Here is a 12352-nt window from a genome sequence, read left to right as displayed (position 1 = left end):
ATATATTGCTGGGAGAGATGTCGGAGAGCTTACTGCCTATGTTTTCTTCTAAGATGCTTATGGTTTCACGGCCTACATTCAAGTCTTTTATCCATTTTGAGTTTATTTTTGTGAGTGGTGTAAGCTGGTGATCTAGTTTCATTTTTTTGCAGGTAGCTGTCCAATTTTCCCAACACCATTTGTTAAAGAGGCTGTCTTTACTCCATTGTATTTCCTTACCTCCTTTGTCAAATATCAGTTGTCCATAGAACTGTGGGTTTATTTCTGGGTTCTCTGTTCTGTTCCATTGATCTATATGCCTGTTCTTATGCCAGTACCAGGCTGTTTTGAGTACAACGGCCTTGTAGTATAACTTGATATCAGGAAGTGTGATACCTCCCACTTTATTCTTCTTTTTTAAGATTGCTGAGGCTATTCGTGTCCTCTTTTGGTTTCATATAAATTTTTGGAATATGTGTTCTATATCTTTGAAGTATGTCATTGGTATTTTAATTGGTATTGCATTGAATTTATAGATTGCTTTGGGTAATATAGACATTTTAATGATGTTTATTCTTCCTAACCATGAGCACGGTATATGCTTCCACTTGTTTGTATCTTCCTTGATTTCTTTTATCAATGCTTTGTAATTTTCCGAGTACAAGTCTTTAGTCTCCTTGGTTAAGTTTACTCCTAGGTACTTTATTTTTTTTGTTGTAATTGTGAAGGGGATTGTTTCCTTAATTTCTCTTTCTGACTGTTCATTGTTGGTGTATAAAAATGCCTCTGATTTCTGAGTATTGATTTTATATCCTGCCACTTTGCTGAATTTATTTATCAGGTCCAGTAGTTTTTTGACTGAGACTTTAGGGTTTTCTATATACAATATCATATCATCTGCAAATAATGATAGTTTTACTTCTTCTTTTCCAACTTGAATGCCTTTTATTTCTTCTTCTTGTCTGATTGCTGTGGCTAGGACTTCCAGGACTATGTTAAATAAGAGTGGTGAAAGGGGGCACCCCTGCCTTGTTCCTGATCTTAAGGGTATTGCTTTTAATTGTTGCCCATTGAGTATGATGTTGGCTGTGGGTTTCTCATAGATGGCTTTTATCATGTTGAGGTATGTTCCCTGTATTCCCACTTTGCTGAGAGTTTTGATCATGAATGGGTGCTGGATTTTATCAAATGCTTTTTCTGCATCTATTGAAATTATCATATGGTTTTTCTCCTTCTTTTTGTTTATGTGATGAATCACATTGGTTGATTTACGAATATTGTACCAGCCTTGCCTCCCCAGAATAAATCCCACTTGATCATGGTGTATGATTTTTTCCATATATTGTTGGATCCGGTTTGCTAATATTTTGTTGAGGATTTTAGCATCTATATTCATCAGAGATATTGGCCTATAATTTTCTTTCTTTGTGTGGTCTTTGCCTGGTTTTGGAATCAGAATTATGCTCGCCTCATAAAAGGAGTTTGGAAGTCTTCCTTCCTCTTGAATTTTTTGAAATAGTTTGAGAAGGATAGGAGTTAGTTCTTCTTTGAATATTTGGTAGAATTCCATTGTGAAGCCATTGGGCCCCGGACTTTTCTTTGTTGGGAGTTTTTTGATAACTGTTTCGATCTCCTTTGGTGTAATTGGTCTGTTTAAGTTTTCTGATTCTTCCATTGATTTTTGGAAGATTGTACGTTTCAAGGAATTTGTCCATTTCATCTAGGTTGTCTAGTTTTTTGGCATACAGTTCTTCATAGTATTTTCTTACAATATTTTGTATTTCTGTTGTGTCAGTTGTTATTTCTCCTCTCTCATTTCTAATTTTATTTATTTGAGTCCTCTCTCTCTTTTTCTTGGTGAGTCTACTTAAAGGTGCATCAATCTTATTTACCTTTTCAAAGAACCAGCTCCTAGTTTCATTGATCCTCTGTATTGTTTCTTTAGCCTCTATGTCATTTATTTCTGCTCTGATCTTTATTATTTCCTTCCTTCTACTACATTTGGGCTTTACTTGCTGTTCTTTTTCTAATTCTTTTAGATGCAGGGTTAAGTTGTTTATTTGAGCTTTTTCTAGCTTCTGAAAGTGTGCCTGTAGTGCTATGAACTTCCCTCTCAGCACTGCTTTCGCTGTGTCCCATAAATTTTGAGTTGTTGTATGCTCATTGTCATTCGTTTCTAGGAATTTCTTTATTTCTTCTTTGATCTCATTCTTAATCCATTCATTATTTAACACCCTGCTATTTAGTTTCCATGTGTTTGAGAATTTTTGAACTTTTCTGCTGTGATTCATTTCTAGTTTCATGCCGTTGTGATCGGAGAAAGTGCTTGATATGATTTCAGTCTTCTGAAATTTGTTGAGAGCACTTTTGTGCCCTAACATGTGGTCTATCCTAGAGAATGTACCATGAGCACTTGAAAAGAATGTATATTCTGCTGCTTTAGGGTGAAAGGATCTGAAGATATCTATTAAATCGAGTTGATCTAGTGTTTCCAATAAGTCTGCTGTTTCTTTGTTAATTTTCTTTCTTGAGGATTTATCTAGTGATGTTAGTGGGGTATTGAAATCCCCTACTATTATAGTATTGCTGTTGATCTCGCCCTTTAAATCCATCAAAATCTGTTTTATATATTTGGGTGCTCCTATATTAGGTGCATAGATATTTATAATAGTTATATCTTCCTGTTGGATTACTCCCTTTATCATTATGTAGTGGCCTTCTTTATCTCTTACTATATCCTTTGTTTTAAAGTCCAATTTGTCTGATATAAGTATTGCTACCCCAGCTTTTTTTTCATTTCCGTTTGCATGAAACATTTTTTTCCATCCTTTTACCTTCAATCTGTGTGTGTCTTTTGTTCTAAGGTGTGTCTCTTGTAGACAACATATGTATGGGTCCTGTTTTCTTATCCACGCAGCTACCCTATGTCTTTTGATTGGATCATTTAATCCATTTACATTTAAGGTTATTATTGATATGTAGTTGTTTATTGCCATTTTCTTCTTTAAAGGTGTATTCCTTTTTCTTTTTTTTTTTCTGTATTCTTTTCCCACTTTATCTGTTTACACCAGGCCCCTTAATATTTCCTGCAGCATTGGTTTGGTTGTAATGAATTCCTTGAGTTGTTTTTTGTCTGGGAAGCTTTTTATTTCTCCTTCAATTTTAAACGATAGCCTTGCTGGATAAAGTAGTCTTGGTTGTAGGTTCTTGTTCTGCATTACTTTGAATATTTCTTGCCATTCCCTTCTGGCCTCAAGTGTTTCTGTTGAGAAGTCAGATGTCATCCTTATGGGGGCTCCTTTGTAGATGATAACTTTTTTTTCTCTTGCAGCTTTTAATATTTTCTCTTTATCGCTTAGCTTTGGTATTTTAATTATGATGTGTCTTGGTGTAGGTTTCTTTGGGTTTCTCTTTAATGGAGTCCTCTGTGCTTCTTGGATTTGTGAAAGTTTCTCTTGCATTAATTTAGGGAAGTTTTCAGCTATGATATGATTGAACAAAGTCTCTATCCCTTGTTCTTTTTCTTCTTCTTCAGGAACCCCTATGATGCGGATGTTATTTCTCTTCATGTTGTCACAGAGCTCTCTAAGAGTTTCCTCTGACTTTTTGAGTCTTTTTTCTCTTTTCTTCTCTGCTTTCATGCCTTCATTCCAGTTGTCTTCTAACTCGCTGATTCGATCCTCTGCTCTATCTATCCTGTTTTTAATTCCTTCCATTGTGGTCTTTATTTCTGATATTGTATTTGTCGTCTCCAACTGATTCTTTTTTATACTTACTATTTCTTTATTTAGGTTTTCAAACTCCCCCTTCATTGTTGTTCTAAGATCCCTAAGCATCCTTACAATCATTATTTTGAACTCCGCATCTGGAAGTTTGATTATTTCCATATCACTCAGTTCATCTCTCGAAAGTGTCTCTTGTGGTTTCATTTGGATTGCACTCCTTTGTTTTCTCATCTTCTTCTTCTTTTTTTTTTTATTTGTAGAGTTGATTGAGTCTAGGCTTGGTGTTGTCTGCCTCCAGTTTTCAGTTGTGTTATTTTTAGGTCTTTGTGGGTTGGTATCAGCTATTATTTGTAATCCACTTTCGGATTTGGGCAGCTTTGAAGTCTTGATTTGTTTGTTTTCTTAACAGGTGATAGTCTTGTTAACTGATCTCAGCAGGGGGCTTCCTTGAAACTGTATCCAGGAATGCTGTGGGTGTAACCTGAGACGCTGAAGGTCTCTTCCTCCAACTAATCTCACTGGGGGCAGGGTTTTTTCTCTCAGCTTCAGTAGGGGGAGGTGTATCTCAGATCTCCATGGAGACCTGAGTTACTGCCCCTCCTCCCCACTTCTTGTTTTCAGCTGTGTCTTGTTGTGCTGATTGGAGCTGGATAGATGTCCGGAGATCTCTGATCCGGAAGCACTTCAGCTCTGTTTTGTGAAAGGTTCAGTCCCTCCCCCAGCTATGGCCGCCTCCAGCACGAATGAGTCAGCTTTTTTATTTTGTTTCTTGCATACCTTAGCCCCTCACAGTCTGTCCCTCTCCCTGTCTTTTCCACTTGGGAGATAAGCTGGTCTTTTCAACCCACCTTGCTCCCTGGTCGCCAGGTAAGTGGCTGTGAGCAGTAGTTTCTGCTCTTTTTCCTCTGTGAAATCCTCTCTGGGCTCTCAGCCTCACCCCCCTCCTTCCCTTCCTGTAAGCAGAGGAGATTCAGGCACTCCTTACCAGGATTATTGTGGCTTCCTCTTTGCTCCTTGGTTTTTGAGAGCTGTTCTTGCAGTTCAGTGTTGGTTTTTCATGCTGATTTTTTCTAAATTGATTTGTATTCCAGTTTGGTGTTGAGAGCTGGGTGTCTGTGCATCCGCCTACTCCGCTGCCATCTTCTCTCTCCCGAAGATAGACTCTTAATACCGTCTCTTTTAAAAATCACAGTGCAAAATTTTATGAATATCAAAATTTTAAAATAAAAACAGGATCGATAATAATATGCTGAGCCCTATTGAAATCTGAGGATAAAGGAAGAATCAATAGTACTTTATTCAAAATTTCAAAGAGTCGTTCAACCAAGTGAACACCCCAGTTCTGGCCCTCGAGAACGAGCTGGGAAGCTGGCCTGGGTGTGGCAGCCAGGAATGGAGCTGGGGGAGCTGTTGTGGGGGGCTGGGGTCAGAGCTCAGCAGGCCCTACATGCTGCCTGCAGACTTTCTTCTGGGACAGCCTCCAGTCCTCTTGGCCCTCATGGAACGCCTGCCCTGCCTCCCTTTCACTTGCAGTTTGGCCAGACCATGTGCACTGCCCATGAGGTCCCACGCTTCCAGTCGCAGGAAAGGACACTCCCTTCTCTGGACCCTGGAGCGGGCTGTTTTCCCACTGATGGCCCCAGCCTCTTACCATTGTGTGATTTGCCTGTCCACTTCCCCTGGTAGACTACAAACTCCCTCTGGGTGGGGACTGTGCCCTCCCCTGTTAGATGTAAAGGCTCTCAGGGTGGGGACTGCCCTTTGACTCATCCTTTGTGGGTCTGGCACAATATAGCCCTGTGGTAGATGTTCCCTGAGTCAATGAACAAATCAATGTTTAGTATCAGAGGTACTTCTTGTAGAAAGAGACAGGGATCTTCCTGTTTCACACTTTCAGGTTTTTCTCTTCAACTTTTAACTTTTGGATGGGTGCATTTAGGGCTCATCCTGGAGCCCATTTGAGCAGGAACAGTTGGGCAAGCATCTTGGGGAACATATTTTCTCATTTTTCTACTGCCAAGCCTTTGCTCACGCAGTTCCCTCCACCACCAGTCCTCCCCTCTTGCCCATCCCCCATGGGCATAGCCCCTACCAGGCCCCACACCAGTGCCCGGGAGGGTTACGTGAACCTTCTCTCACAGGAAATGCTCCCTCCCCAGTTTTTAGAAGCGCTCCTGCTGTGCCTATATCCCTTAGTTGCAGAGGTCTTTTCTTGCCCATTGGACCAGGGGCCACCAGAGGACAGAGGGAGGTCTTTCCCCATATTTGATTCTTCTGGAACAAAGTTGCTGCTAGCAGTTTTTATAGTTTCACTGTTAGTGGGAATTGCTCTGTCATAAAGAGTTTCTATATTTACAGTTGACAGAAGGGGTCTTAGAGCCATGATCTTATGTGTGTGTGTGTGTGTGTGACAGACAAAGAGAGGGATAGATAGGAAGGGAGAGAGATGAGAAGCATTAGTTCTTGGTTGAGGCACCTTAGTTGTTCATTGATTGCTTTCTCATATGTGCCTTCACTGGGGGTGGGGGGCTACAGCAGAGCAAGTGACCCCTTGCTCAAGCGAGCAACATTGGGCTTCAGCCAGTGACCCCGCACTCAAGCTGGTGAGCCTGTGCTCAAGCCAGATGAGCCCGTGCTCAAGCCAGCGACCTCGGGGTTTTGAACCTGTGTTCCAGTCTGACGCTCTATCCATTGTGCCACTGCCTGATCAGGCAAAGCCATGATCTTATTGCATCCTAACAATAGCCTGTGTGGTAGGAGGAGTAGGTAGATCATCCTCTTAGGGCAGATGAAGAACCTGAGGCCCAGGGATCATGTCCTGCACGAGATGATTGAGCCATGTGAGGATAATCATCGATGGTAGCAGCAGTCTCCTGACTCTTGTTGGGTTTGCATCTCAGTATCAGCACTGCCTCACCTAAAGCACCAACCTGGCCCCACCCCCTCGGCTCATCTGCTGCCTGAATGAGTAGGGCCCATCAGCACAAAGCATGGTGCATTCTTGTTCCAAATGTCTCTCCTCCCAGCTGAGGGATGAAGAGTCTTTCCTCTCCACACTGTTTTCTGCGAGTACCATAAGAAACACCCTCTCCCAAATAGCACCACCTAAGAGGTTCCTCCGGGATATAAAAGTGCTAAAAAGTATCACATACATACATGTGATGGTGCTGTCTTCTCAGTCACCTGTCCTTTCTCTTCATATAGCTTATTCACATGGATAAATTCACTGATGGATGGAGTCCTTCAGTCCGCTAGTGTTTAGGGGGACCTACCGTGCAGCAGTCCTGGCCAATGTGCTAGGCACACAAAGGTGCATCAGACCCCCAAGGAACAGCTTGCCAGATTGGCTTACCAGAAGGACTCGGGTTGGGAGTCCTAGTACGAACTACAATAAAAACTCCAGATAGACATCTCCCTAGAGTTGGGGTCCTGAGCTGTGGACTCATTGGGCAGAGCTCCAAGGTGTGGGGTGGGTTGTGGAACAGGACTTACCTCTACTCCCCTCTTTAGGTATTATCATCATGATGACGCTGTGTGACCAGGTGGATATTTACGAGTTCCTCCCATCCAAGCGCAAGACGGACGTGTGCTACTACTACCAGAAGTTCTTCGACAGCGCCTGCACGATGGGCGCCTACCACCCGCTCCTCTTTGAGAAGAATATGGTGAAGCACCTCAACCGGGGCACAGATGAGGACATTTTCTTGCTTGGAAAAGCCACACTGCCTGGTTTCCGGAGCATTCACTGCTGAGCGTGGGCTCCCCAGCCAGGTGCCCTCACCTGTCTCCCTGAGCATTTTACAGCCCGTCTCTTGGCCACCCTGGGCCTGGGAAGACTATGCTTTCAAACAATCCCTGCTCGCTCCTTGCACTGTAGCCTTCTGTCAGCAAGAGCCCTGAGGCTTCAGGAACCCAAGGGCAGGGAACCAGGTCCAGCCTGCCCGATAGCCACAGAGTGTGTGAGCCCAAGCCTCCTGGCACGTACACACCCACCCAGCACTCTTTGCAGACAGAGTCCTCCCCTCCTTCCACACGGGTCAGTGCAAGATCCTCTTTTCCCACCAGGGCCGCCAAAGCTGGGCTGTTCTCTCCACCTGAATGATATCATTCTCACAAGCCAGCCCTCTGTATTGCTTGATAGCTGCACCTAGACATTGAGTGCATGTTTTAAAGAAATTCTCCCAAATTATGATTATGCCTGCTAAAGGGTGGCTCTGGGTAAGGGAGGCAGGTAACTGGCACAGGGAGTGGGAAGTGTGCTCAGTAGCTCCAGAACAAAGCTGCTCCCACCATTCAGGCTGGTTCGGCTGGTCCTCAGCCTGGGTGCCTGTGTGCAAAGAGGCTTGATGAACCCACATTTCTTTCCACATGGAGATGGAGGTACAGAAAGGTACAGTCTCCATCCTCAACTTGCTCACAGTGCAGTGGGAGTGACAGACAGGTAGGACATGGTGAGCTCAGGGCACCGGGGGCCTATAGAGAGGTGGGATTGTGCTGCTTGAGCACCCAGAGAGGAGCGGCACACACAGCCTGTCTGCAGGTCACAAAGGGCTTCACGGGGCTCGGGCCAGGGAGTGGCTTTTAGAGGAATAGGAGAAACATGCCAAGTAGATTTTGTCTACGTCATTTGAGTTGTGTTTTTCTTTCTGCCTTTATCACCCATATTCTCTATGGTCTGCCTGAACTTACAGGCTCAAATGATTTTTTTGAGGAAAACCCCAACCTGTGTCTGAGGCAGTGAGTGCAGCCCTACAGCAGATACCAGACAACAACATTGCCAAAACCCTGACTTCTCCAGGCTCAGCTTGGCCTGCCCTGACCCTATCCTACCGGCTGATTTGTACACTGTATCCACCTCTTCCTTCTTAATGCCCACCCCTACACCTCCCCTTAACTGCCATCTTGTGTGTTCCCTTTAAAGTGGTCTTCCCCCTCCCAGATTACTTCTAAACATTTTTCCCTTTAAAAGTATCCTGACCCGATTTCTTTGACCCACCAGGGTCTTCTGGGAAGGTCTCTCAGGGAGTGGAGATATGGCTCCTGAGAGCTTAGTCACTTTCAGAGGCCAGAACCTCAGAGACCATAACTGGTTCTCACAAGGTGGATCAGATGGCCTTTCCCTCGACCTCTCTAGCAGAGCTGGGGCAGAGCCTCCCAGCAGAAGCCCTCTACTGTGGTCACAGCGGTTTGCATCCCTGCCCCCTGGGGGAGAGCCATCCTGGACTGATCCAGCCCCTGGTGTGGAGAATGTAGAGAACTTACTCCCGGGTACTGAGTAATGCTCAAGAGCCAGGCCTCCTCGTACCAGGCTTCTGGACTTCTGAAGCTGGCCCTTCATGCTGAAGGGCCTCTGATGTTTGAGCACAGACCAGCCCCCTGGGAGCTGGAATACTCACCTACTGTCAATCACTCAGCTTTGATAGGCAGTTTTTAAAGATCCTGGAGCAAAAAAGCTCTGGGTTTTCAGATTGAAGTTCCCCTATTTACTAGCTATGCCACCAATGGGCAGAGTCTCCTGTCTGAGCCTGTTTCCACATCGTAAAACGGAAGTGATGAATCTATTTCACAGGGCTGTTGTGAGGGTCCCATAAAATAGCTGTCCTGACTCTTTCCCGGCACCTAACAGGTGCTTGTACATGACAGTTTCCTTCCTTCCCTCACTAAGGACCTGCTCTGTACTCGTACCTGGGCAGCACCCTGCTTTGAAGAAGGCCAGAAATGAGGCCCTGTCCCTAGGGAATTAACAGTACTATTGGGACAGTTAACAACTACCCTGTTTGGTATACCCAGGAAACCATCGAGGCAGTGGAGGGGGCAGAACACGCCCCTCCTCCTCCCGGCCTGCAGCCCTGACCGGCTTATGCTTGGGAATGGGTGGAGGAGAACTTGAGCTGCTAACTACTGTATGGAGCTAGCCTTGTCTGCCTTCCAGGGACTGTGAATTTGTGACTTGCTTTTTGTTTTCATTTGACACACTTATTGCAATCTTTGAGTCATGAACACTGAATGCAGAGGAAGGTTCATCCCATCAGTAGGAGACAGATGTTGATGTGGACACTGAGACCACACTGGGTAGCTTTTATTATGGATATAAGGGATCAAATTAATTTAAGTGTGATTCTGTTCTCTAGCTAGAGATTATGGTAAAGTGAAAATACTATTGTTCTGGAGAGATGTTTAATTCTGTTACAGATAATTTAAAAGTTAGGAAAGCCCCTTTCTCTAAGGGTTTCTGTCCCCCTCGAATCATCTCTTCATCTTTTTTCACAAGGTCTTCTAATTCTTTCACCAATCAAATAGCTATTGACATGAGTAGGAGTCAAGACATCAATCTCAGAAACTTCTGAAAAATAAACTGAGCTAATTCTGATTTACCCAAAGATTATGTAAAAATTTTAAATAAACATGTTTTTTATAAAGCTTGTCCCTCTCTTCTTACTTGACTGTTGTTCGCCAGCTCTCAACTCCAGAGGACACAGCTGGACCCCTAAACCCCAAACCCTCCCCCACTAGCTCCTCTTCGACACTCCAGGAAGGGGAGTGCGCACCTCGCTCCTGTGGCAGCAGAGCATCTGCGAGAAATCAGCTGATCTGTGTTGCTTGGATTCAAATGGCTAAGCCGGTGTTTGTGCAACACCTTGGGAAGAAAGCAAAATAAAAGGAAACTAATTTGCCTTGGTTTCCAAAAGCCTAAAGCCCTTAAAGGAATGAAGTTCTAAAAGAATAGCCAGAATGTTTGGATAAAAATCCTGAGAAGCAGAAATAACAGGAAAAGGGATAATTCTGTTACCCCATAAACTTCCCACCTCCTAATATGGGTTGAATATGTCCCCCCTAATCTCCTGCACCTCAGAATGTGAATTTATTTGGAAATAAGACTATTTCAGAGGTAACAATTTAAAATGAAGTCGTACTGGAGTAGGGTGTGACTGGTGTCATAGAAATTTGGAGATAGACATGACAAAGAGAAAGCCATGTGGAGATAAAGGCAGAGATCAGATTCTGCAGACCAAATATTTCCAGCAAATCACCAGAAGCTAGGGAAGAGAGGTATGGAAGATTTTCCTTCATAGCCTTCAGAAGGAACCAACCCTGCTGACACCTTGATTCAGACTTCCAGCCTCCAGAACTGTGAAAAAATACATTTCAGTTGTTGAAGCCACCCAGTTTGTGGTCTTGTTACAGCAGCTCTAGCAAGTACTCCTGCTTCTATCTCACTATCTGTTACAGAGTCCCTTGGGGCCAGAAAGAACAGTGAAAGGAGTGTGACTGTGGGAAGGCCCAGAGAAAGGTTCCTGTTCTTGGCTCCCCAGAAAAAGCTTTGGGAAGGACCTGCAAGTCCTTAGAGGCTGAGGTTTCCCAGGGATGCAAGTCCAGGCAGGTAGGACCTTAGGCAGTCCCGAAGATATCCCATGCCTGGAGAGGTACAGAAACAACTGAGTAAATGCCCCTTCCTGGTGAGATTATAAGTGAGGGACGCCTGAGTAGTGCTGAGTGGCCAGATAATACCAAAGACTGTACTCTAGACCCCTGCACCCAAAGCTTTAGCGTTGTAGGATCCCTGGAACTCAGAAGTAGTGCCATATTGACTGGAACTGACTTTCTGCCTGGATCCCAGTAGAATGGGAGCTCAAATAGAAGTGAAAGAAAAACAGGTTTCAATTTGGGAACTAAGATTCGTGCTTGCCAAATTACAGTGACTTTGAATCTCTAAGGTCCTTTCCTGGTGAGTTGGATGGTTAGGACCCCTCTGTCCAGCTCTGGAGGAAAGCTGCAACTTCCTTAGACTGTCTTTCCCTTGACTCCTACTCTATTATATGCTGATTTTTTTACAGGTGTATATGGTGGCGTGAGGGAGGAAAGGTGGGACCCTGGCCCCTTTTTATGTTACCTGCTACTAGGGAGAGGGGAGCCCTCTCCTCTTTTGGTTGCCTTTTTCGTGAAATTTCTTTTTCCATCTCTTCATTCTTGGTTTGTGTGTGTCTTTAAAGCTAAAGTGAGAGTGTTGTAGGCAGCATATTGCATATCGTTGGATCTTGTTTTTCTTTTATCCATTTATCCATCCTATGTCTTTTAATTGAAGAATTTAATCTCTTTACACTTAAGTAATTATTGATAGGTAGAAACTTATTATTGCCATTTTATTTATTATTTTAAGATTTTATTTATTCATTATAGAGAGGAGAGAGAGACACAGAGAGAGAGAAGGGGGGAGGAGCAGGAAGCATCAACTCCCATATGTGCTTTGACCAGGCAAGCCCAGGGTTTTGAACCGGCGACCTCAGCATTCCAGGTTGACGCTTTATCCACTGCGCCACCACAGGTCAGGCCCATTTTATTGTTTTTGTTACTTGCTTCCTCTCTTGCTGTCTTCCTCTGTGGTTTGATGACTTTTTTTTTGTGTGTGGTATGCTTTGATTCCTTTATCAAATATTTTGTGTATCTACTACAGGTTTTTTTCTTTGTGGTTACTGTGATATATTTAAAATATCCTGTTCTAATATGATAACAATTTAACTTCAATAGCATATGGAAAATTTATACTTTTATTTCTCCTTCCATCACATTTTAGATTATTGATGTTAATTACAGATTACATCTTTTTTATATTGTATATCCAATAACAAATTATTGTAGTTATGGTTACT

At 43.5% G+C, this 12352-nt stretch overlaps 1 protein-coding gene across 4 annotated transcripts in view; it reads left to right on the top strand.

The window, feature by feature from the left end:
* The window catches only part of ST6GAL1 (ST6 beta-galactoside alpha-2,6-sialyltransferase 1), a 180585-nt gene extending 170462 nt beyond the window's left edge, over window positions 1–10123 (top strand). For all 4 annotated transcript variants that reach the window (XM_066241875.1, XM_066241874.1, XM_066241876.1 and 1 more), the window contains one exon: window positions 7215–10123. In XM_066241875.1, the coding sequence (XP_066097972.1) occupies window positions 7215–7456 (242 nt within the window). In that variant the 3' untranslated portion in view covers window positions 7457–10123. The remainder of the gene's footprint in view (window positions 1–7214) is intronic.
* Window positions 10124–12352: the final 2229 nt, after the last annotated feature.

Source organism: Saccopteryx bilineata, chromosome 8 (genome assembly GCF_036850765.1).
Source record: "Saccopteryx bilineata isolate mSacBil1 chromosome 8, mSacBil1_pri_phased_curated, whole genome shotgun sequence".
Taxonomy (NCBI): domain Eukaryota; kingdom Metazoa; phylum Chordata; class Mammalia; order Chiroptera; family Emballonuridae; genus Saccopteryx; species Saccopteryx bilineata.
Note: the sequence above shows the minus strand (reverse complement) of the source record. Positions and strands in the feature narration are given on the sequence as shown.